Genomic DNA, 23,674 nt, shown 5'->3' on the forward strand with positions numbered 1-23,674 from the left:
TTTTTTTTTTTTTTTTTCATCCCGTTTTCCCTTTTAGTCACCTACCTGGATCTAGGGCTTCGAACCTGCAGGGTCTGCAATGAATGCATATTTAAGTACATACATGGGTCTTCTTGGCAGGCAGATCAAGTCGTCCCGCCACAAAAGCACCTCGTTGGAGACACGCGAAGTCGCTTCCTCTTGCAGAAATAAAGGTCCCGTAGGCTGCAAGTACCGGTTGTACAGATACCTCGTGGATGGAAACCTTCTCAAACGTGCTCACCCAGCCGGATGCGGAGCTGGAGCGACTTTACTCCGTGCCGGGGACAAGCCCCCGTCGTGACTAAGCGCCGCCCCCACAACCAGCAGGGCAATGCTCAGACACATCAGACCAGACGACAGAATCGGTTGCGGGAGAAGAGGGTACAGATCTGATGGTTCCGTCTCAGATTGCCCCCCGACTTTGGCCCAGAAAAAGAACACTCCAACATGCCCCATGACAACCAGCTCAAGCTCGACCCCCTCTATCCAAACCCGTAACCTCCAACGCATGAGCACCCGTGGCGCGGTCGGCTCGGCTCTGCAAAAGTTCAAGGAGACAACAGCAAATTTGACACAAGGTACAAGTAAAAAAGAAAAGAAAATGGACACAAAAAAGAAAACAAGAAAAAGAAAAAAACAGACAAAAACCGCAGGTGGCCCGTCCGACTCATCGCCAATCACGAAACAGCTCAGTCCCCAAAAAGGCAGTCCAGGCGGTCTCGTCGCCCAATCCGGCAGGCATCTGCCAACCCTGATACCTCTCCCTCTCTCTCCTGCCCGCCGGCTCGCGTATGAACAGCAGTCTAGTCACAGACGCCCGGGGCTTGTTCGTCGCGGCGCCACCGCTCCGCGACGCGAGACAGCAATCCGGACCAACCGGCGTGCATGTGCACGAATCCGAGCCCGCGTCCAGCAGCACCAGCACCGCTCGCTCGCTCCGTGTCCGTACGAGAACGCCGCACCACCGAGCAGGAAACAGGAACGCCGTCGGCTCGCGAATCCTGCTACTGCTACTGCTCAGTGCTCAGTGCTCAGTGCTCGCTGGCAAATCATGCTCTGCGCGCATCCTCATCAGGCGGAGCATGTGCCATGCATGCACGGCGGCCGCTTCCGCTTCCGCTTCCGCCTCCGCTTCCGCCTCCGCCGCCAAGGCCATTCGCGCACGACGCGAGGAGAGAAGTGCAAAGAAAAGAAAAATTTGCTAAACTTGTGCCATGCCGAGCCCCGAGCCCGAGCCCGAGCCCGAGCCCCAAGCCCCGGGCTCAGGCCCGCCAAGTAAGCAGGGTAGGTGCCTCGGTGCCTGGGCAGCTTTGCACGTACGTACGTAGTTAGTAAGTTAGTTGGCGCGGCCCGCGCACGGCCGCAGGCCGCACGGCCCAGTCAGTCAGCCCGTCAGCCCGTCAGCCCGTCAGCCCTGCCGGGTCGCACAGAACTTGGCATCTTCAGTTCGTCATCTACCCTGACCGTGGCCGTGCCTCGCCGTGCCGCTCCACGCCGTGCCATGCCGTATCTGGACGTGGTCTTCGACAACACCGCGCCACGGCGCGCGCCGACACGACACCACGCCGCAGGGCGAAGCTTCGCTTCACGCCCGTCACGGCGCCGGCGCGCAGTAGTACTAGCCATTTCTCACCACTCACTACTCGGGTAGGTAGCCCGGCAAGACCATGACCGACACCGACACCGACACCGACACCGTACAGCACAGCACAGCACAGCACAGCACAGCACAGCACAGCACAGCACAGCACAGCACAGCACAGCACAGCACAGCACAGCACAGCACAGCACAGCACAGCACAGCACAGCACAGCACAGCACAGCACAGCACAGCACAGCACAGCACAGCACAGCACAGCACAGCACAGCACAGCACAGCACAGCACAGCACAGCACAGCACAGCACAGCACAGCACAGTAGACGCACTCAGTCGAGTCTTTCTCTATCGAGTAGACTTGCTACATAAGGACTAAAGTATCGTACATTTTGGGTCGACGCCCGCCTGCCGCCAACCTCTTCATCGGCCTCGCGTCACCTCACCCACCGCCGCCACCTCGTCAACGTGCCAATTAGTAAAAGAGCAGGAAAAACACAGGAGAGAAGTAAAAGAGGGAGATGGGGGGGGGGGAAGAAAAAAAGGGCAGGGGAAAACGCAATAGAAGAGAAGAAGAAGAAGAAGAAGAAGAAGAAGAAGAAGAAATCCATAAGCGAATGAACTACATGGCCAGCCGCGACCACCAAAACCGACACCACGAGTCCAGAGACGTTCCAGTCCCGTCTCTTTTGACTCGTCCTGGCCGAGAGAGAGCCAGAACTGCTTCCGTGCCTCCCCTCTGCCGTCAAATTCGTATCCTCGTGCATGCATCTGCGTTGCAAACCACAGACTCCGCCTCTGAACATACAATGAATAGTTCAGCAGTCGCCGTCGCCGTCGCCGTCGCCAGGACCCCTTGTCAAATGCCGCTTCGTAACGTCTGGCGCGTACTCGCATTCACCCACACGCAGCTCGCACAACCAGCCTACCCCATTCGTAGATCCTCAAAAAACATAACCAGTGTCCCAATCGTCATGATAGGTAAGAGGGGAATGGGAGTCAACCATTCACTTGTCTTTTTTTTTTTTCCCTTTTTCGCTTCTTCTTCTTTCTCGACGGAATCAACACCAGCCGCCACGGAATCATCATGATCATCATGGCAAAGGACGGCCCGGGATAGAAATCGTTACGACAGGGGAAATTCTTCTGCTTTTCTGAGGACACAGAGAACGGCCCAGACAAATTGTGAGCCGAGGGTTGAAAGGAAAACCGTCGTGGAAAACCCGAATACCAACACATCATCAACGCCAAATCACCCCAAGTCCCGCAAAATGATATAGCAACGTCCAGAAGAAATGGTCAAGGTTGGCCGCTGATGTGCCATGTGCCGCACTCAAGAGTTTTGCCTGTGTAATATCCCGCCGGCAACCCTCCCCGATATTTTACTCTCCATCTTCCTCATCATGACTGATGGTGGCTGCTGGGCGGCATCCCTCCCTGCGGAGGCATTCCCGAGCCATATCCTTGGTTGCGTTGCACATAGCTCTGATAAGCGAGAGCCTGTTGAGGGTCAAGGGGCATGTTGGGCATGTAGTTGCCCGGCATGTGTGGGTTCTGCGGCATCCCCGGCCTGCCGCCTTGAGGAGGCATATGCTGTGCGGCAGAATCCTCGGGCGAATCAACCTGGTCGCCGCCGTCCACGCCGTTCTCGTTGCCGGGAGAAGGCTCGGGAGCGTTGAGACATGCCTGCGGCAGAGGTTCAATGGTCAGCGTAACGTTTCTCCCCTAGGAGTGGCGCAAAAAGTGAACAAGATGTCTGGGAGCTGGAGGGGACTGGCTGGAGGGGACTGGCCGCAAGTCAAACGCGGTGTTGGAGCACAGATCGCTAGTCCATACGGCGGCGCGAAAGCGGGAGGCGAGCAGCACATCGGTGCCAGGCCTTGCTCGGTGGCAGGCGGATAGTACAGCATAGACTTACCTGAATCAGGTTTTTGCCTTCGGCCTTTGTGACGAGCGGTTGTAGTTTCGGTGTCGTAAAGGTGTAGACGAGGCCCGTTTCGGACACGACGAGGAGTAGAACTTGGGTGCCAGTCAAAACCGATAGTTCGTACGCCTAGGCGGAATAGTCAGCAAAATGCGAACCGCCGTCATTTGCTCAAACGGCAATTGCGTATTTGCTCGGGGCAAAGATGCGTGATGCGACGAAGCCAACAAGATCGAGGACTGTACAAGATGGAAAATGCAAATTTTGACAAGGCAGTGGTTTTTTTTCGGATGCGAAGACGAGGGGGGGGGGAGAGCAGGAGCTAAGCGAGAACGAACCTTCTTCATAATACCGGCCTTGCGCTTCGAAAAGGTAATGTGGCGGCGAGACTTGTCGCTAATGAATTTAATTTCAATCTTGCGACGCTCACGGCCGCCCTTCTCGTCGTCGTCGTCGTCGTCGTCGCCTGCGGATTGACGCTGGCGCTTGATGCCACGGCTCTCTGTGGCGGCGTTGCCGTTGCCAACCGACTGCGACTCGTCAAGCTCGGCGGGCGAGGTCTGGTCGTGCTGATCGGTGATGTCGGCCATTGTTGCTGTCTTCTCGTTTCAACGCTCCTCTGGATCAGGGTCAAGGGTCCAATGCAGGAGCTGACGTTGTTAGGACACGGTTGTTAGTTGGTGGGTTGATGAGGAAAGAGAAAGTCGGGTGGCGGGAGGAACAGCAGTCGACGACCAAGTAGCTCCACGAGGTGGTGACTAAGTCAATGGGAGAATTCGCGCACAGCAGGACTTGGCTGGAGCGCGACGAAGCCCAAGATGAAGCAGTTTTGCAGCAAAAAGAGCTGTCCAAAGTGACAATGAGCTCTTGTACAAGTCGACGTCTTGAAAGTTGACTGAAAAGGGAACAAAGTGGTGGAGATGCTGTTTTGAGCGTGGTGCCGATGGATCTATACTGGATCTGGCGGTGCGAGCGGAGGAAGGAGGGAGGCACGTAGGTATGTGCCTTGTGGCCGAGCGTCGAGTCGAGAGTCGAGCGCGTGTTGGGCGTGCTCTCGGATAGCCTGGCGGGGGGGGGCGTCTTCGCGTGCTTTCTGTCGCAGGAGAAGGCGACCAGACAGACCCTTTTGCTGACAGCGGCCAAGCCGGGTCTGGGTCTGGGTCGTCTGGTGTCTGCTGCTCTGGCTGGGGGAGACAAGACAAGCCGGGGGGCGGCGCACGACGGTGAGTGGACACTGGTCACTGTGACTGGTGGCCGCCACTGGATAATACTGGCGACTGGGCACGGCGGCCAGGCCAGGCAAGGCAAGGGCAGGACAGGGCACGCACGCACACAACGCACCCGCACGCACACAACGCACCCGCACGCACACGCTCTCTCTCTCTCTTCTTTTCCTCTCCCACCCGCCAGACACAGGACGTCTGCCGGACGACTCGAGTGGATTGTGGGCGGGGTGGATGCGCGTGGCGGAAGGAAGCGAGCACAGGCAACAGGCCGGAGAGGTGTTTCGGCTGGCGTCTCCATCTCGTCTTGGCTGAATTGTGCGATGCCTGTACCGAGTATATCGCCCCAGCTCCAGATCAGATGCACCAGACAAAACGCTGCTGGCCCCGTCGGCTTCTTATCTATCATACGTGCATGCAGCATCACGGCGCGCTCGACGAGGCGATATGCGAGCTCGGCAGAGGCCATACTAAGTACTTGAGTAGCTACTTACTGAGTACTTAGGTAAGTCAGTACTTAAGTACTCTAGGTAGGTACCCAAGGTGGGCAGGTACCTAAGCTAGCCATGGCCGCAGTTCCGAGTACGTACTCCCTGCTCCGTACACGCTAGTACTACACAAGTGCAAAGCACGAGGCACCCAGAAGGAAGGAACGGCCTGGCCTTGCATGTACGGAGTAGGTACATACGCATTTATGGAGTATGCGTGTGCCCGGCTGACTGACGACCAGTCCAGATGACCACCGACCGTCTTTCGCTCTGCGTTGGATGTAGGTGGTGGATGTGCATACATCCTACGGAGTTGTGGAGTGCTCGAGTGCATTTCGTTAGCACAAGTGCACTTCGCGCCTCGTACGTACTGAATGTACCGATCTATGTCCATATGGTGGGTTCTTGAGACGGTGATGGGGGGAATGGACGCGGATGGGGGGGATGGGGGGTCGGATGGCAATTGGATGATGAATGGCGGATGCTAGCATCTGGCTGGCTGGCCCTCCAGATTCCGCCTTGGCGACAGAATGGGACCTGGCAGGAGAAGCGACGACACAGACGGCATATGACTGGCCGCCTGAGGACCAGGATTACACCAGACTGGACTGGGTGGGCTGGCCGTGACTGGCAACTGGCTGGGCGACTGGGCAACCTGGGCAAACCTCGGACGTGGAGAGAAGATGGCGCAGTGGCAGGCCAGGGGAAGGAACCGGCTGGGGTCAATCTGCTCCTTTTTTTTTTCCTTTTTTTTTTCCCTTTCCAGTCTTGCTGGGGCTGCTGCCGGGGTCGCTGGGGCTTGTCTACAGGCTGGTGGGCCCATTGCACTGTACTCGATACCCGTGGCCCTGCTGGAATGAAGGTCCGTTGGCTGGGTGGATTCAGGTGGGTTCAAAACAAGCATGGGTCAGCAGCGGTCGGCTTTAGAATGCCATGGCAAGATGGGATGTCAGCCGCGATGCGCACAGTCGTTCCACAGTGTGCTTACGGTTCGAGCCACCCTCATGTCTATCAATTGCTACTCCGTACAGCACTCCGTTATTCAATGTCTTGTTGATTTTCGACCTGGGCGACAGCAGGGCGAGCTCAAGAGACAGCATCATGCGAACGCCAACACCTAGACTGAGACCTCGATGTTATCCATATCCACATGCTGCCCCGTCGCGCGCTCGCCCGCCCACTCATCAAATGCCTCCCCTCCTCCGGTTGTCCGCCAACCCATTGCCCGTCTGCCCGGCCAAGCAGTCATACAGCCAACCAGTCAGAGAGTCGTGCAGAGACTGTCTGTTTGAGCTGCCGAACCGAAAGCCCACGACACGACACAGCAGCCAGCAGTCATCGATCGCATCGCCCAGCCCAGCCCTGTGTTGCGGAGGGCAGGGTTGCAGTAGCAGGTGCGCACATGTGCTGCTTCCATGCTCCATCCATGCATGCTTCTGGTGTGCTGCTGATGCTACCGAGTAGTACGTTAGTGGCGTGCAGACCCGAGCAAACCATCGGCGGTTCTCTCGACCATATTCAGCGGCAAGAGACAGCCCATCCAAGCCATGAGCCAGGCCTGCCCGTCGATAGTCCGCATGTAGCCTGACCTGTGCATTGCCCGCAGTTGGGAAACTAGGCAAACATCATTGGTCACCAGCCAGCAATTCCCATACATATACGGAGTACATACATACGGTATACTACCTGCTAGACGCGGGTCATCAGATAGTGAAATCGGGTCAGGGTTCCTCTTCATCTCGTCGCCATTGGCTCCAAGCACACCCCAGCCGAAAGCATATCAAGCCACCATCTTTGTCATCCCGCCTGGCAGGGGAACCTGGATGTTAATACTGGTACAGGAATCCACACAATCATACATCATCTCATCATAGACGATGTCGGCGGGAAATCTCATCATTGCACCAACGTCAAAACCAACCTGTTACTCGGGAGTGGACGGGCAGTTGTTGCTGGCCGCCTTTTTGCTTGACGATGCTGGCCCTAGTTGCTTTCTATTACACCCCCATAACAGTATCCTGTCCTCGGGGCAGTGCTACTACTAGTTCCGTTGTTTCGGAGCTGGCTCCTGTTTGTGGTCCCACTAACCGTGAAACCGGGCCGCCAGGACTATCAGACCATCACCACATTGGCTTTTCCATGGGTTGTTCTTGTAGGACCAGAGTACATATGTACGGGCTGCTGTACAATGCTAGACGGAAGGGACCTTGGCGCACTTGAAGAAGCCACAGAGACTGTGTGGACTAGCCAGCCAGCCGCAGACTTGGCAATCCTCTTCGATGAAAGCACGCTACCAAACTACAGCCAAAGCTTGCCCAAAAGATAACTCGGCCCCGCTCTCGCTGGGCCCTCTACAATGTTCCTTGAGCCCAGAGGCCTGCCAAAAATACATACCGCAGGCGCCACGCCTCTCCTCCGTGCCCTGTTGAGCATGGTTGGACGGACAGGGACTCGGTCGAGTGTTCTACGCACGTGGGGCCGAAGCATGGACAGAATATTGTTGAAATGTGGAAGGGAGAATTGCGAGTCTATGTATGAGTTGATTTGCCTCTTCTTGCCTTGACAATGAAGGGATCTCACTATCCGGCTTTGGTCAATTTGGCAAGCGACTACCATGCGCAAGTTGAGCAAATTGGATGGCCGATGGAAGCTCGCGACGTCAGGAGTTACTCTCTAATCACACAGTTGGAGCCGGGAACGCTCATGAACTAGCGCCCTACACCTACATGGAGCTGATTCACGTGCTACCCATGGCGTCGTAGAGGCTATCGTTGCCGGATGCTCCCGTGTGGCCTTTACGGCCCCGAGATTAAACCCCTAGCTCGTTGGCGGACATCAATTGATACCTTGGTAAAGAAGTAATGCCGGAGAAGTACAAAGAGGAGGGACAAGGCAAAGCGCTCCTTCTCGCCCGTCGTCGCATCCCCGTCAATCATAGAATGACGACGTCTTGTACGCTTGAGACTCATGTGTGGTCTTGAGAATGCATGATCAACAAACAGTGGAAGTCCCCCGGATGCGACCGGCCTTTTCCAACATCAAATTAATACATTTGCTTCTATGCGCGGAAGAAGGAGCCTTATAGAGAGGACTCCCTACTGAAACTGATCTGGTAAAACAGAGAATTCGCCAAATAAGACGATCCAAGTTGGACATGGTGTAGTATGGAGTAAACGTGATGAATGACCAATAGATAGACGGCAACGGAATTGTGCCTCAGACGGAGCCATGCGCTCCCTCCCCAGACACTGTATATTGTGCGGAGTAAAAGTACAGTCTGTCTGTTTACAGCACACTTGGTGATGGTGGCGAGACGGTGTCGCCATCGGAGACAACCTCAACAAATTGACCTGAAGACGTGACATTGACAGTCTTGGCCGGCACGATCTTCACGTTCCAACATGATGGACAGTATCGGCGCTGGACGTACATGAGAACTGACTGTGGCCAAAGGGAAAAAGAGTACAGAATGAATGATCAATGGGCACCACAAAGCCCTGGCCCGATGTTGGCAAACACCACAGCGGGACTTTGGATCCATACCGGAGCTTTGATGAAGAAGTCAGCTACTAGGAACAAATGACGGGAGGCTTGGCTCCCAAGCTGGGCCGTCAGATGTCTTGTATTAAGGAGACAGTCGCCAACGAACTGAGACGACTTGAACTTGAAAGATGGGGAATGGAAGCACTGGCGGGACAAGCAGATACTGACAAAGTATTCGACGACGGCGACGACGACGACGACGACGACACGACAACAAGGGAACCTGCGACTGTGACCAGGGCTGGACATTTGAACAGAGATGAAGCGTTTTACTGGCTCAGGAAACTGGGTCTGAATGGCACGGCGTGCGCGCATTCGCATCCTTGTGGTTGGTGATTCAAGCATGATGCCATGAAAGATGGCCGGCGAGTGGCAAACAAGGTGGATGGAACACCACCAGACGGCTCAGGCAGATGTGGATGGTGTCTGATTGTCTCGAGGCGAGCAATTCGACGTCGGTCGATGCTTTTTTTGGTCGAATGCTGTGATACTCGGGCGGCGAGGCGTCATCTGTCTCTCTGTCTGCCTGGCAATGCTGTTGAATACAGGGAGCACAACTCGGGCCCTTGAGCTGTGGTGACAGTGTGTTGCTCAGAATCGGCGGCGACGACGACGACCATCACAACGATGCGGCACGATGGAGGCATACATGGCCCAATCGGCAAGTATGTATTGATGGGATGATGGGGTAAAGTCTCGCACGTGGCGGCTCCTTGTTGTTCCCTTTTCCCCGGGGTTAGCTTTGCCAAAGAGTCAAAGGCAATTGCAGCTCAAGACTTGGTTGCTTTTCGTGATTTTTTATTTATTTGGTTAAATTTTCTTTATAGGAGAAAACAGCGCCAGTCAGGAACATTCAAATCGGACGACGACGGAATCCTAAATCCTACTGTGAACTGGCCATCCGGTGTCTCTCTCCACGCGCACGACACGGCAAAGCTCAATCAGAGACGCAGCAGAGCCAGTGCGCAGGGCGTCGGCAAGCCGTGTCAACCAACGGTGGTGCAACGGGGAATCTGTCAGATGTCAAAATACTGCACACATGTATTATGCAGAGCAGGCTAACGGCATTGACAAGCAAGTCACTATATATGGCACGTACGACTATGGAGCGGATCATTGCAAGTCGCATACGGAGTACATAATACGATTTGCCACCACCGAGTATACGTACTCCGCAGTTGACTCATGTCGTACGGATACAACTACAACCACGCTGGATGAAGCACGCAATGGTGCAGTGGTCCATGTCCCTTCCGTTCTGGGGAGTCTCTGCTCAGGTTATTGGCGAGTTTGCTGGGGCGTTCTCGGTCTTGTTGTCAAGACTCTTGTCGAGGCCGATGAGCAGTGCTGCCTACCCAGGTAAGTAGTCATGCCTCCCCATCTGTGTACGAAGTATGTCAGCACAGCACGTGTTGGTGGGTAAGCTGTCACGGCACATGTCGTCAGGGACCAGCTAATTTACGACTGAGTCAAGTTGCTGCGGCGTCTATGCGTCGGTCGAGGAAGGGCACCAATGCCCGTTGTGTTGTCGTGGCCGCCGCGCACACACACACACACACCAGACGCACACACAGACGCGCACACAGACCGCGCACACAGACGCGCACACAGACACACACACTTTCACATGTTTTGACATGGATATGCCTCAAACCGGCCCCCGTCGGCTCCCATGGCCAGCAATGCACCGCGTCAACTCGGCTCGGTCACTCGGCCACTCGGTCACGTGGCTGGTCAACTACGTGTCTTTCTCTCGTATTTCAAACTCTGGCACCTCGCGCACTCTGACTGACTGCCTGCGTGTGACTGGGATGCCCGCCGTAGATGAAATAATTAATTAGCACGAGCCGGACCTCAGCTTTTGCCGGCGCACGCGTCCCAAACTCAAAATGGATCAGAGGACTCCTAATCAGGCGGCTTGGCACCATATGCCGTCCTCCGATTGGCTGTCGGGGACGGAATTGGCCCGCGCCAGGGCTCGACACCGGCCTGAAACGAGAACCGTCGGACCGTTCTCAGGACGCAAGTGCAGCGCCGCTGCTCACGTCCACGCCCATGTTCACACCTTCACACACCCGTGCGAGTCTTGGACGCTCCTTCCTGGTCCTGCTGGTGCCGGGCAGCTCCACGCACCACGCACGACGCACCGCGCACCGCGCTACCTCCTCCTCCTCTTCGTCTTCTTCCCTTCTTCTTGGCCGCTGGTCGCTTGCGCGCTTCTTCTGCCTCCTTCCTTCACTTGGGTATCCGGCATACCTTTAGATCTTCTCAGTTCCAATCTTTTCTTTTCCCTTGTCCATAATCGCCTCGGCCGTCCTTCCCTTGAGTTTTGAGTCTCTCGAGTTCCCCTCGAGCCGCCCCCCCCTGCCTCTCCGCCTAGGAAAACTACGAGTCGCAGTTGATTCACACCTCTTTGGTTGTGTTTAATCCCATCTTTGTAATTCGTTCTTGGTTATCTGTCGCTATAATCATTATTTTCTTTCGTGCGCTAGACACAAAGGTATACTGGTGCAGGACGCCAACCCGAACCGAGAGCAGACGAGATATGCTCCGACTCGAATCACGAGCCCAACGCACCCCGCGAGTGGACGTCAAGAGAGAAAACCACCGACTTCTAATATCTTATTAATTTTGACCAAAAAAACAAACACGACAAAAATAATAGTAATAATACGGGCCCGGTCGACCATAGGAAACCCACGTCACGACCCCATCACCACCAACACCACATCACAGAAAACCATGGCCAACAAAGTCTTCGCCACCACGCTCGGCATAAGCATCCTCTTCCTCGCCTCGGGCTGCCTCGAGCTGGCCTTCTCCCTCATCGTCCAGGCCCAGATGGACGACGAGCCCTCAAGCGGCGAGCAAGTCGTGCGCAACCACCTCCACCGCGTCTTCCCGCTGACGGCCGGCGTCGCCAACGGCATCGTCACCCTGGCCGCCTTTGCCTTTGCCATGCTCGGCCTCATCACGCCTATGAGATTTTGGCTCAAGTTCGCCGGCTACCTCCTCACCCTGTGCGGCCTCTTCACCCTCTCTCTCGGCGTCTTCCTCTGGATCATGACCCTGCGACTCAAGGACGCCTTCTTCCCAGCCTACCTATCGCTCGATCCCGCCGGGCAGTCCCTCATCCAGCAGTCGGTAAGCACGAGCCTCTCCCATTTGCACGGCGAAGAACCGCCCCAGCTGACCCCGAGGGTAGTTCCAGTGCTGCGGGTACTACAACTCGACCACGCCCGCCTTCGTCACGGATCCCACCTGTCCATCGCCCGCGGCCGCGGCGCTCCTGCGAGGCTGCGGGGCCGCCGTCTCCAACTTTGCCAACTCGTACATCAACAGCATCTTTACCACGCTCTTTGGCATCGTGGGTACGTGGATTGCCGCCCTGTGTCGCCCTGCCCTGCTGTTCCCCTTGCACTCCCAAAAACAGCAACATGCGTGACTTGTGGAAGCTGACGCTCAAGTTTGGAATGCAGGACTTGACGCCATCCTCTTCCTCTGCATCGCCTGTCTCCTCAAGGAGCGCAAGGAGCGCGAACGCTACCGCCACATTGACGAGAAGACGGGTTTCCAACAGATCTAAAGGGTGGCGCGCGTGGCGGTGACTTTGAACGACGGCAATGTCTTGGAATTTTGATGTGCTGGGCGGGAACGCGCCATGTAAAAGTTTGGCCGGTATAGAAACCCTTTTTAAATGCATGGTGGCGGCGTTTTAGCGTTTTCAATCTGGATGATCACATCCGTCTTTTTTTTTTTTTTTTTTGGTTGTAGTTGCCTGGCTCCGCACCCCTGCCGGATTATGGCGGCATTCCGACCCGCCGGAGCACGTTTCGTGTCTCGGCCCGTAGTACGGACGACGTCCTGGGGCTCGCGTCCTGGAGAGGATCCGAGTCGAGTGAAACGGCGGCGTGCTCCTGCTCGCCCTGGACAAGACCGCCCGTTGTGTAAGTACAAGAGCGATCGATACACTGGTTGATCCAGGCCCCACGATATGCAATATATTGTACAACCTATTCAAGAACCAGAAGTGCCCCGTGACAACCATTGCCAGCCTGTGTATTTCAATGCCTCTTAACATGATTGTAGAATGATATTAAGCCCAAGGTGTATAAAACCCGTTTAATGCCTTTGCTCAAATACTCTTGAACCGACTCAAGGCGCCACTCAAGACGTGTGTCCCCCACTCGTCTTCGTACAGACATAACCCGTCCGGAATGGTTCAAACATCTAGTGCGCCAGTCTAATACGCCATGCCAGCCTTTGCCTTGCCTCGCCTCGCCTTCGCAAACAACGGAAAAGAGGAGACGGCAAGTCCGATGCGCCACCGCCTATACGGTCGAGCCGTTGCCCCTCGTCCCCCCCCGGCCCGGGGCGTCGTCGGCCTCGCTGTCGCCGCGGTACCGCCGTGGCACGTCGTCTGCCGTGAAGAAGCCACTCTGGGACCTTGGCATGCCGCGTCCTCTGGGCCACGGAATCGACTGGAACAGGCCGCCGAGGGACTCTGAGATCGAGGACTGCCGATTTCGCGTGTTTCGCCGCGCCACCAGGCCGGGGAAGCCGGTACTTCTCCTCCGCCGCCTGCCGAATCTATGGGGGGCGGGCTCGCTGCTTAGGGCGGGCTCGCCTGTTGCCGCAAAACTACCGCCCGCCGACCTCCTCGAGGCAGGCAGCAACGGGGACAGCTCCGACTGCCCCGGCATGGTCATGGAGCGCAGCCGTCCCGTCGGAGGAGCGGGCTCCTCTTGGTCCTCTAATTCGCCCCAAATCTCGGCCCTCTCTGCCCACCTCAAGTTCTTCCTCTGGGTCGGGGTCACCAGGGCGGTGGCGTCGCCGTTCAGGGCCGGGAACGTCTGGTAGCCCAATGAGCTGCTTTCTTCGTCCACGGCCGCCTCGGAGCTGAGCAGGGACTCGTCCTCGCCTTCGGTGTCGTCGACGAGTCCCAGTCCCGGGGCTAGCGTTGACTGACCGACGCCGGGAGCATGCTGTTCGTCGCTGAGCCGCCACGATAGGGCCAGCACGCCGGAGAGCAGGATGACCGTACCGACGGCAATGAGCCCGGCGTGAAGTGGCGGGATCAGGCTCGCCTGGTCAAAGTATATCAACCCATCCAGTATGGCGACGATGTTGTATACGCAAAACACGAGCGGATAGAGAACAGAGGTCGAGACCAGCTTTAGACCTCGGTGCAGGTAGTAGAGCTGGCACAGGGCGAGGGAGACCAAGCCGAGCACAATCATCCACGACTCCCAGTGGGAAAACTGATTGCTGCCCCCGACCGTCTTGATACACAGCTCAACAGCTGACTTGGCGAAGAGCAAGGCGTGTGCGGATAGGTCTCCGCTGATGACACCGTATATAACGCCGCGGGCGAGTCTGAATCGGGAATTGTGTGATATGCTGGACACGTTATTGACGACGTCGGTGACTGTGCCGAGGCCCACGACAAACAGGGCTTGCAATGCCATCCAGACAATAAAAGGCCTTCGCCCCAGCAAAATAAGTAGCTCGTTCAAGTCGTGTGCCGGCGACGGAATGGCGCCAAATATCGCAATCAAAACCGCGCCACTCGTCACCAGGAGCGTACCGCAAAGAGACCATCGCGTAAAGGGTTCGTGAAGGATCAGCGTCGCACAAATAGAGTTGAAGACGAGGCCGGCGGCTTGCAAGGTGGAAAGCACCGGCAATGGCAGGGTAGAAATCTGCACCGTACTGCCCAAGAGATTCGCCACGACGAACATTCCCATGCCAAGCTGCCATCTCCGCCGGCGGTATGGCGGACGCTGTATATCATGAGGCCCCTTTTCATCTTCGAGAATATGCGATTTCCGCTGCAAGGTCAGGCCAAGACTCTGGACGCCGGTCGATATTAAGCCGACGAGGATACCAAGCTACAACAACAGGTCCCATCAGCACGCAAAGCACCGCGTGGAAACAAATGGCGAGGCACATGCCCGGATACCACATACCGCTATGCTCCCGCCGGGGGAGATGCTCCCCATGGTCCTCATCTCGCGGCTACCCCAGGCACCAGCATCTGGCGGCGGACGACGACACGGATGGCGCTATCGATTGCATAGAAGTTTCCCGCCTGTCGCCTAGAAGCCGTTGCCGAGAGCGACAGGTTGGGGAACCATCCGAGGCAGGACGGGGATCTCTCGGGTCGGGTCGAAGCTTGCGTGCAAAGGATGAATGCCGGGTCGCAGGCGGTGTACGGGTTGCAGAGCGCAGAGCGAGGGCCACAAGCGACTACAGAGAAGGCGGCACGGACACCAAAGAAACGGGGTTCCCAGCACCTCAGCAGACCGAATGTCTAGCGATACGCGACGCGGCGGTCGAACGAGTCGAGGGAGAATGGCGAACTGGGGCGTACGAGTATGGCGATGGGTGATGCAAACGTACGAAGCAGGGTGCAGGAATCAAGTCGGCGAAAGACACGGCCTGACATGAGGATGAGGCCAAACAAAGGTGAAGCACGAAGTCTTTGGGCCCAGGGATCTTTTGTCCGAGTCCGGGGCGTGGCCGGGTTCAATGTTCGAACGTTGGTGCAGAAGACGGAAGATGAAAGGATCAATGCCGACTGGAGACGAGCGCTCATGCAATGCGTTGGCCAGCCGGTCTGGTCTGGTCAGGCAGGCCCTGGTGCCTTGGACATGCCTGGGCCAGGGGGGTCATGTCACCAGCTGCAGCGTGTCTCCAGCAGTCTCCAGCGGTCTCCAGCGGTCCACAGCGGTCTACAGCGAGTCGCCTCACCCTGGACCCGACGGGTCATTGTTGACTCCAAGGGGGAGCCAGCGCTAGCAGGCGCTCAAAACGCAGCAAAGCAGCCAGGCGTGGGGCCGGACTGCGTGCTGGATGCCCTGTTGGCCCTCTTCATGTGATGCACGTCATGCGCATCGGCAGCGGGGTGCTGCTTCCTTCGGAAGTGTGTGGCTTGTCGTTATGTGGCTTGAGTCCAAGTCGTCTGAGGCTGGGCAGAGCACTAGTACGCATAGTAGCCGAGTACGTACTCCGTACTCCGTACTCCGTACACACTCAAGTTTCAGTGCAGGTACGGAGTAGTGGAGTGGGTACCTAGGTACTTAGTTACGTAGTAGCCAGACAAAGCAAGTGCGGATTCAAAGCTGTGGCTACCGGTTGGTTGGCCCGTGGCGTCCGTCACAGCTCACTCAACTCCGGCCGCAACGCACCTTCATCTCCAACCTGACGACATCCCGTACCTCGTCCGCCTTCGTCGAGGCCAACCAGCCAGCAACCATTGTAGCTGCTTCCGTCCCCTTCTCCCTTCATCCTTCTCGCGCAGATAAACAACCTCTTCACAACCTCGCCCAGCATGTCGCAACACGCATTGTCCGACCAGCAGGTACGCCATCGTCACCGCCAGCCACCCTTTGTCCAGTGTCAAAACGAGCACCAGGACGCATCCATCATCTACATCCATTCCTACTCGTCCCTACGCCGACATGGCCCAACTAACCATACTGACTGTTCGTCATGTCCAGGTCGACAATGAGCTCCGCAAGATGACAGCCTTCATCAAGCAAGAAGCCATGGAGAAGGCCCGCGAGATTGAAATCAAAGCCAACGAAGAATTCGAAATCGAAAAGTCCAAGCTCGTCCGCCAAGAGACCGACGCCATCGACAGCCAGTATGAGAAGAAGTTCAAACAGGCCACCATGTCGCAACAAATCACCCGGTCCACCGTTGCCAACAAGACGCGGCTCAAGGTTCTCAGCGCTCGCCAGGAGCTCCTCGACAGCATATTCCAAGAAGCCGAGAAGAGACTGGCGGATGGTACCAAGGACAAGACCAAGTACCAAAAGATTCTCAAGGGCGTCATCCTGGAGGGCTTCTATGCTCTCAACGAGCCCACGCCGCAGATCCAGGCGAGGAAGAAGGATTACGATGTCGTCAAGAAGGCCATCGACGAGGCTGCCAAGGAGTACAAGAAGGAGGTTGGCAAGGACGTTGAGGGAAAGATTGACGAGGCAAATCCTTTGCCGGAGGGGCTGTACGTACTTGTCCCCCCTCTTCCCCTCCAGCGCCGACTAACCAAATGGACAACAGAAGTGGAGGTGTCGTCATTGTCAGTGGCAGCGGCAAGATCGACATCAACAACACTTTTGAGAGGCGGCTGGAGCTGCTCAAGGACTCTGCTGCTCCCGCCGTCCGGGAAGCCCTGTTTGGCAAGAACCCTAACCGAAAATTCTTTGATTAAACTAGTCGATTGCCTCGTCAGGGTTCAATGAATGGGAAAGGATTGGCAAATGTACTCCCTCGCTCGACGACATGTGCCTTATTAGGCGGGCATTGCCGAGCGACCTGTTTACGGAAGGCCCATGTGTGCGGAAGAGCGTCGTGTTCACAGTCAGCATCAAGTCTTGTATTGTCGTCCCTTTTTTTTTGTACTCAATCCATGCGACCGTAGCCTAGAGGCTGTAAGATAAACCAGATGTATTTCTCACTGTCCGTAACGTCTAAAGTGGGTATAGCTGCATCTTCCTTGAACGCCTCGTTCCCTGCCTCGTGATTACCCACGAGGTTCCCGAATATAGTCATACATCATGAAACATTGAGTAGAACTCAGGAGTCAACCCCCGGCACAAACGATGGTACGTATACTCGTCAATTTCGGTAGGAAGATCCTAGCCCTTGGCGTAAATAACCCTTTCCGCCTCCACCTCGACAGGAAGAGGTTCCTCAACAGGGGGCGACGTCGCGGTCGCCGTCTTTTGCAAAAAACCTTCTCATGTAGTCTCTCTGCCTCGGCAGAAAAGGATCCTCATCTTGCCCGGGAAAATCAAACACGCTCTTTCTTACTTTTCTTCGTGTCCGAACGCTGTGCGACAGCCGCTTCTGCACCCATTCCACCACACTCTTTGCCTCGGTTCTCGCCAACTTCATGCCCGAGTCGTTTATCTTTCTCCAGATTTCCTGCAGCTTGCCGGCCAATTCGTCCACCTCCTCGTTGAACTTTTTCTCGTCGTCGACGTGGTCGAACTTGACCACGGAGCCATCGTCGATGGCCATGTCAAGAAGAATGATGCTGGCGCGGAGATTGCAAAAATCCGTTTTGCGAGTGACCGCGAAGCTGTCGGTGTCGAGGATGTCCATGATGCCCCGGAGAGTGACGACGTCTTCAGCGTTGCGGAGGGCCAGAGAGTCGTCCTGGAAAAGCGATGCGACTGCTATCCTCCTCCGCAAGTCGTGTACTCGCTTGGTGGAGATGGGGAGGCACAGAAGGGACGTGGCTCTGATGGTGCGATGGTCTTGGCCCCGTCCGAGGAGGGAGCAGGTTTCGAAGCACTGTGCATTGTTGGAGACGTCGTCAGCAGATGAGAGCGGCGGAGCATGCGTGGTTGCTTACGAAGCTGTCCCACGAGGAACTTGGAAGGGCGGCGGTGAGTTGCTGCGTCGTGTATTCGAACCCGGCCAGTACGTCGGCGGTGCAAAGCAGAAATCTATCCTGCGATAGTCGGAGAAGCGTCTGAGTAGCGTAGCCCGCAGCCTGGACGGACAAGTGGCCGGCGACGAGTCCGAGCAGGGAGATGAAGGACACGAGACAGGACCAGTCGCGGCCCTCGTACGGCTCACGATCCGACCCGCGTACACTCGACGCGGGGGGCGTGCCCGACTCCGACTCCTGGGCATCTCTCGCCCCGAGACGTGCGAACAACTGCCGCAGCCGCTCGGCTGTGACGAGGCGCTCGACTTGTTCTGCACAACTGGCCACCATGTTGCAGTATTCCTGCCTCGTGACGGTTGACGGCTGGACGCACAGCGAGTCCAGCATCCAGTCGAACAGCGGATCCGGCAGGCCGCCGCTCTTGCGCAAGATGGTCTGCGGCAGCCCCGACATCAAATGCTGTTCTCTTGCCCTGGCACTGCCCTGCGTCAGGAGATTCCACGGGGACCCTCTCGCGAAAGACGGAGCCCTGGGGGCGGCCGGCGCCTTGTAGTCCTCCTCGAAGAAGAGGTATCTCGGCTGCGCTTGAGAGGTGCCGGATCGCTCGACGGCCCGAAGCACTTTCTGGGCGTTCTGTCCTCCGTTATCCTTCATGATGCCGGCAATGGCGTCACCCGCCGTGGAGGGCGGAATATTCGTCTCCTTGGCCCTGGCGGTGCTGACGACTTCCTTCACCCTGAGCGAGCTCGCCGTGGTGGCGTCATCCTGCCGTGCATCCTTTGCAAGGGCGTTCATGTCGAATTTGCGTCTCGGCATGATGGCCAACGGCGAGGCAAACTTGGCCGCTGTTCGTTTTGTCCTGGGTGTAGCATACGGATTATGCTGCACCTTTTGCTCCACGGGGACCGCATTCTTGCTCCGGCTGAGCATGGCCGAGAGGTCTTCGAGCGAGTCGTCCGAAAACTCACCCTTGGATTCGTCGTCGTCATCGGAAGCTCCTATTTCCGCTGCCGCTCGTTTTGAGGGCGTGACGGATCGCTCCGGAGACGAGGACAGCGCGGACGGAGAGGGTTTTACCGGGCTTCGGCTTCGCAAAGGTCGTGGTGCCGCGGCAACAGGTTGGAAGAAGCTCAGGATGTTTCCCCTTCCGCCTCTGTTTGGGAGTTTCTTGGAGCTCGATGCGGGCATAGCGACGTGCCCGAAAAGAAAGGAAAAAGGAAGGAAAAAAAAAAAAAAGCGTGCCGCTCTGGGCTCGCCGCAGCCCGTTTCGAGTCGCGTTACCACGGTGCGGTGCGAGACGCGCTTGTTCCTTTGAACCAAAATCCAAAATGTTGACTGACGTAGGCCGCTGTGATGTTGCAGGGGCCACGTGCGGCAGCTTGAGAGCCCCGGGTCGCGTCCCAGAGGCGGCCACCGCGCCGGGACCCAATCGGGCTAGTCGATTTGAACTTTGCTACGGAGCACTCGGCGGTGCGGTGTTGCAGTGTCATGTGCCTTCAGTCAGTTTTGCGGAGTTTGTAGATGCAGGTTGTTTCTGTTTGAATTTTCATCCCCAGTTTCATGTTGTAATTCGTCGAAATCGCTTGATTGGCGGACCATTCACTTGGACTACTGGGCACATGTGCGGGAAAGACGGGTTGTTCATGAAGGTGTCGAGTTACTTCTGACTGACACCAACTCCATGTAGCATGTAGGATCGTATTCTATGCTACGCCGGCATATCCTAGTGACCAAACTTTTTGAACTTGGCCGGGAGAAGTTGGGGATGCGGTTCTGTCTCGGCGCTTTTGCCGGGTATATTACAATGTGATGCGAAAATACGACAAGTGATGAATTGAAGATGGTGCGTATTCGCTTATTCGTCTACTAGTTACTCCGTATTTGATCTGGTGTTCTCCACCCCGGCATAATCAAGATTTCAGCATCTCAGTAATTGTCGCGTAGAAGCGGCCCCGTGGGACAGTTCCAAGTCCGCAATTGCAATACCAGCACGAGTGCTTCGTACGGCAACCTCCGTACAGTGTTTACGCATGCCCTTCCCCATTCAATTACTTTATGACCGCATCTACATTGATGGAAGGGCCGTGTCGGCACGGCTTGCCCATCAACATCAGCAGCAGCAGGGTCGTCATGTGGTCTGCAGCAGGGGTTCACTTTGATCGACAAGGGTCTCGTCACAGCTGGGCTTCGTCGTCCTTTGCCTTGTTGGTGCCAAATAAAAGATCCCCGCCCTTTTACTCCGTACGTGATTAGGACCAGACAGACGTGGACATTGTGTTTGCTCGATGATGTCGCTGGTTCTCACCAAGGAACTACCACGCCATGACTGGTAACGTTATTTGGTGTATACGTAGTTGCCGCCTGGCCACAGATGATTGTCAGCATTCTTGTTCCTGTGCACTTGAGTGTAATCATAGCGCTTTCAAACACCGCACAAAGAGGGACCTTTGTGGGATCCGGGACAACGAAGGATGGGTAAGCGCCGAGTTTCACCGCGCTTTTATCGAAACAACGTCCATGGCTATTAGTAAACACTAGTGTTTATTTGAAGAAACTCGATGGAATCGATCCAGGACAAACCCCCATGTCAGGAGGAATATCGGGGGCCAGAGATCAGTCCTGCGTGACGAGGGGTGGGCGAGACACGATGATGACGAATTGACGACGAGATAACGCCTCGCTGCCAGGAACAGATACCGACAGACTCGACGGTGGCACGCGGAGAGTTTCAATGTGCCCAATGGGGCGTTTTACTAGTAGTCGAACGAGTCGTGGTCGCACCGCGCTGAGCTACATCCAACCAGAGGGACGTGGAATCAATATCTTTGTGCGGATGCAGGTGGCACGTTTCGGCGCGAGTGGAGGTGGCCCGAGTGCCGAATGGGAACGTGGACAGGACTTCCAGAGCTTCACGGAAGGTGCGATTCGAAACGACTAGGTAGCTTGGAAGACGTAGGGATGATGGTTCGTTATTGATGTTGTTGTTGATGGCTGGCTGGCAGCTGCTCATGACCTTTGATTGTCATGACCGGTTCCCGGCCACGTAGGAAACCTGGACCAACAGACTGGATTGATTAGGGCTGGCTGGCGCCACAACGCAGGATGGAACAACCGGCACTCCCGATGGGGGCGGATCCCGAGGCCGCCGCCACTTTGCAGATTGGAGCTGGCGTCGAGGCTGGGAACCAAGGGATCACCATGCCCATGTCGGAGCGACAATTGGAAATGGGATGGACTGGGCGCAGGAATGCCATCGCGGGTTTAAGCGCGCCAGGGAGGGCGGCAGGACGCGAAAGACGAGACGGCACATTGCAGATTGCACATTGCAATGCTTCAGTGTCTCATCGTCTGCACTGTTCCCACGCAGACTCGGGTCGAGAGGGGACCCAAATGACGAACCTCTGGGCAAATAAAGTAAGTCAGGGGCGTCGTCGACTGGACGCCCAGCCGAACCCCGGCAGCCCCCGGAACGTGGACCAGGACTGTGTCCGCACTACAATACGTACGTACTACAACGGAGGGAAGGAAGCCACCGCTTGGCACGAGCAAAGCGCGTCCCCTTGTTCCGCACCTAAATTAGGGGCTCTTGTCATACTGCTGAGAATACGGAGTACCTGTACGTACGTACGTGTGCATGTGTGGATGGCGCGATGCTAGCGAGAGGGGGCACCCGGCGTCTAGGAGCGCGTGAGGAACATGAATGGCAATAATGGCGTGCACGGGCTGGGCTGGGCAGTGCCATCGTCATTCATCAATCACGACACAAAAAAAGGCCGAAGCTGCTAGTCAATTTCTACCGGACGTTATGCGACTAGTCCAGACCATCGTGGCGCTTGTATGTACTCTGTACGTACGTATTTCCATCGGATCGTTTGGGGCGATGACAGGCAAGCTCTGCGCTCTGCTGAGGGTTTGCTATTTTAAAATTGCTGCTGCTGACGGACGTTCACGTTCGGCCGGGCCAACTCCCAACTCACACAACCCAAAACCAACATGAGCCACTGGTTGCCTTTATCCTCCCAACGCTGAAAATTCACGCCGTCAATGCCGTTGCCGTTCAAGAGACGGCAGGAAGAATTCTCCACGACCGGATGGGCCGGGAACCAAGTACCAGGTACGGAGTACTGCCACCTCCGTCCTCAAAACGCTACCCGCTTACGTGAGCGACCGCAAATTTAGTACTACGCACTCCGAGCTTTACCTCGTATTCCATACCTACGTACCTATGTACCTAAGTACTTAAGTAGATAGAACCTCCGAACAGTACGCTCTGCAACTGCCATTTCACATATGTAAAATTCCACAGTTGAGCGGATTGCGTTGCGCATGCGTTAGGACTAGTAGGAAATAGCATTGCGTCGTCAAGTCAGTCAGTCATGTCGACTGATCCGACTAAGATTTCCAAGCCAAGGACTGACTTGGGTGCGGCTGACTGTACTCTGTAGTATTGGCGGCACCCTTGCAACCATGCCAACATGCCCCTTGCCGGCAAGCCCTGGGGGGCTGATCATGCAGACTAAGTACGTACTTCTTATGGATGGACACAACCGGCGCCTAGTACCTACTTAAGTTATTACCCAAGAACCCGAGCAGGTATGTAAGTACAAAGTGCCTATGCATACTCCGTGTACAGATGAGAATCGCAGCTGCTTTGACTCGATAGTCCAACGGTGACGCGTCACACCAGGCTTGCGAAAAATTCGAGATGACCAACACGCATTATAATCCTTAACAAGTGCCCCAGTACTTAAGTGCTTCTTTACCTAAGTACCTACCCAGGTACTGAAGCAGTGATACTTAAGCAGGCAGGCGGTAAGTACTTGGGAAGTAAGCAGTCCGGTAGAATACAGCCGCGTGGCAGGGGGCCGAGCTACCACCAACTGCAGTGCCGGGGTCCCACGCGTACCGACACGCTCGGAGCTAGGTACTGGGTACTAGACGATTCGTGGTTGGCCAGCCGCCTTGTCGCGCGTGAAGCCGTATCTCGCTACCTCGGAGAGTACCCTGCTTGGTACTCCGTCGACCCGCAAAGTCCGGCGGGCGCTCGAGTCAACGGCGCAGCGAGCACTGGAGAGCTCCAATGAAGACTTGACGTCGGGCCCTGGCGCACCAGGCGCAGGCGATGTGGTGCCCGCCCCGAGCAGTTGACGCCAGCGCAGCCAGTTGACCAGATCGCTGGCGGATTGAGCCGCCGGTGCCAGTGCCAGCGCCAGCGCCAGTGCCAGTGCCACGCTCGAGGGCCCGAAATTGCGTTTCCCTTCCTTCCCGCTTGGCCACCTTGCACTCGACTCCAAATCTCATCTAATTGAGAGTTTACCCAAACAAACCTTCGTCCTCACGACGAAAACGACTGCTCCCTTCAACCCGTCACGCCGGCACCCAGCCGTTGGAATTCTGGTGCTGCTCCTTTTGCTCGCTGTTGCTTCCCGTGTGACCTTGCTTTCGCGCCGATCGCGCCAACGGTCCTGTACTGC

At 56.3% G+C, this 23,674-nt stretch overlaps 6 protein-coding genes across 6 annotated transcripts; 3 read left to right on the plus strand and 3 right to left on the minus strand.

The window, feature by feature from the left end:
• Positions 1-812: 812 nt before the first annotated feature.
• Positions 813-1,226, plus strand: MAM_03281 (uncharacterized protein; the record flags this gene model as incomplete). Its single annotated transcript, XM_040822080.1, has 1 exon — positions 813-1,226. One exon carries the CDS (start codon positions 813-815, stop codon positions 1,224-1,226), a length of 414 nt encoding a protein of 137 aa, XP_040679885.1.
• A 1,791-nt stretch (positions 1,227-3,017) lies between these two features.
• On the minus strand, positions 3,018-4,130 carry MAM_03282 (MADS box protein; the record flags this gene model as incomplete). Its single annotated transcript, XM_040822081.1, has 3 exons — positions 3,018-3,302; positions 3,535-3,669; positions 3,879-4,130. 3 exons carry the CDS (start codon positions 4,128-4,130, stop codon positions 3,018-3,020), a joined length of 672 nt encoding a protein of 223 aa, XP_040679886.1.
• Positions 4,131-11,536: 7,406 nt separating this feature from the next.
• Positions 11,537-12,380, plus strand: MAM_03283 (Tetraspanin; the record flags this gene model as incomplete). Its single annotated transcript, XM_040822082.1, has 3 exons — positions 11,537-11,938; positions 12,000-12,165; positions 12,274-12,380. 3 exons carry the CDS (start codon positions 11,537-11,539, stop codon positions 12,378-12,380), a joined length of 675 nt encoding a protein of 224 aa, XP_040679887.1.
• Positions 12,381-13,125: 745 nt separating this feature from the next.
• On the minus strand, positions 13,126-14,796 carry MAM_03284 (DUF803 domain-containing protein; the record flags this gene model as incomplete). Its single annotated transcript, XM_040822083.1, has 2 exons — positions 13,126-14,685; positions 14,764-14,796. The coding sequence occupies 2 exons, from the start codon at positions 14,794-14,796 to the stop codon at positions 13,126-13,128; spliced, it is 1,593 nt and encodes a 530-aa protein (XP_040679888.1).
• A 1,331-nt stretch (positions 14,797-16,127) lies between these two features.
• Positions 16,128-17,012, plus strand: MAM_03285 (vacuolar ATP synthase subunit E; the record flags this gene model as incomplete). Its single annotated transcript, XM_040822084.1, has 3 exons — positions 16,128-16,157; positions 16,297-16,805; positions 16,862-17,012. 3 exons carry the CDS (start codon positions 16,128-16,130, stop codon positions 17,010-17,012), a joined length of 690 nt encoding a protein of 229 aa, XP_040679889.1.
• A 482-nt stretch (positions 17,013-17,494) lies between these two features.
• MAM_03286 (uncharacterized protein) lies at positions 17,495-19,388 on the minus strand (the record flags this gene model as incomplete). The annotated part of the gene is made up of 2 exons (XM_040822085.1): positions 17,495-18,100; positions 18,162-19,388. 2 exons carry the CDS (start codon positions 19,386-19,388, stop codon positions 17,495-17,497), a joined length of 1,833 nt encoding a protein of 610 aa, XP_040679890.1.
• Positions 19,389-23,674: the final 4,286 nt, after the last annotated feature.

Source organism: Metarhizium album, assembly GCF_000804445.1.
Source record: "Metarhizium album ARSEF 1941 chromosome Unknown scaffold_6, whole genome shotgun sequence".
Classification (NCBI taxonomy): domain Eukaryota; kingdom Fungi; phylum Ascomycota; class Sordariomycetes; order Hypocreales; family Clavicipitaceae; genus Metarhizium; species Metarhizium album.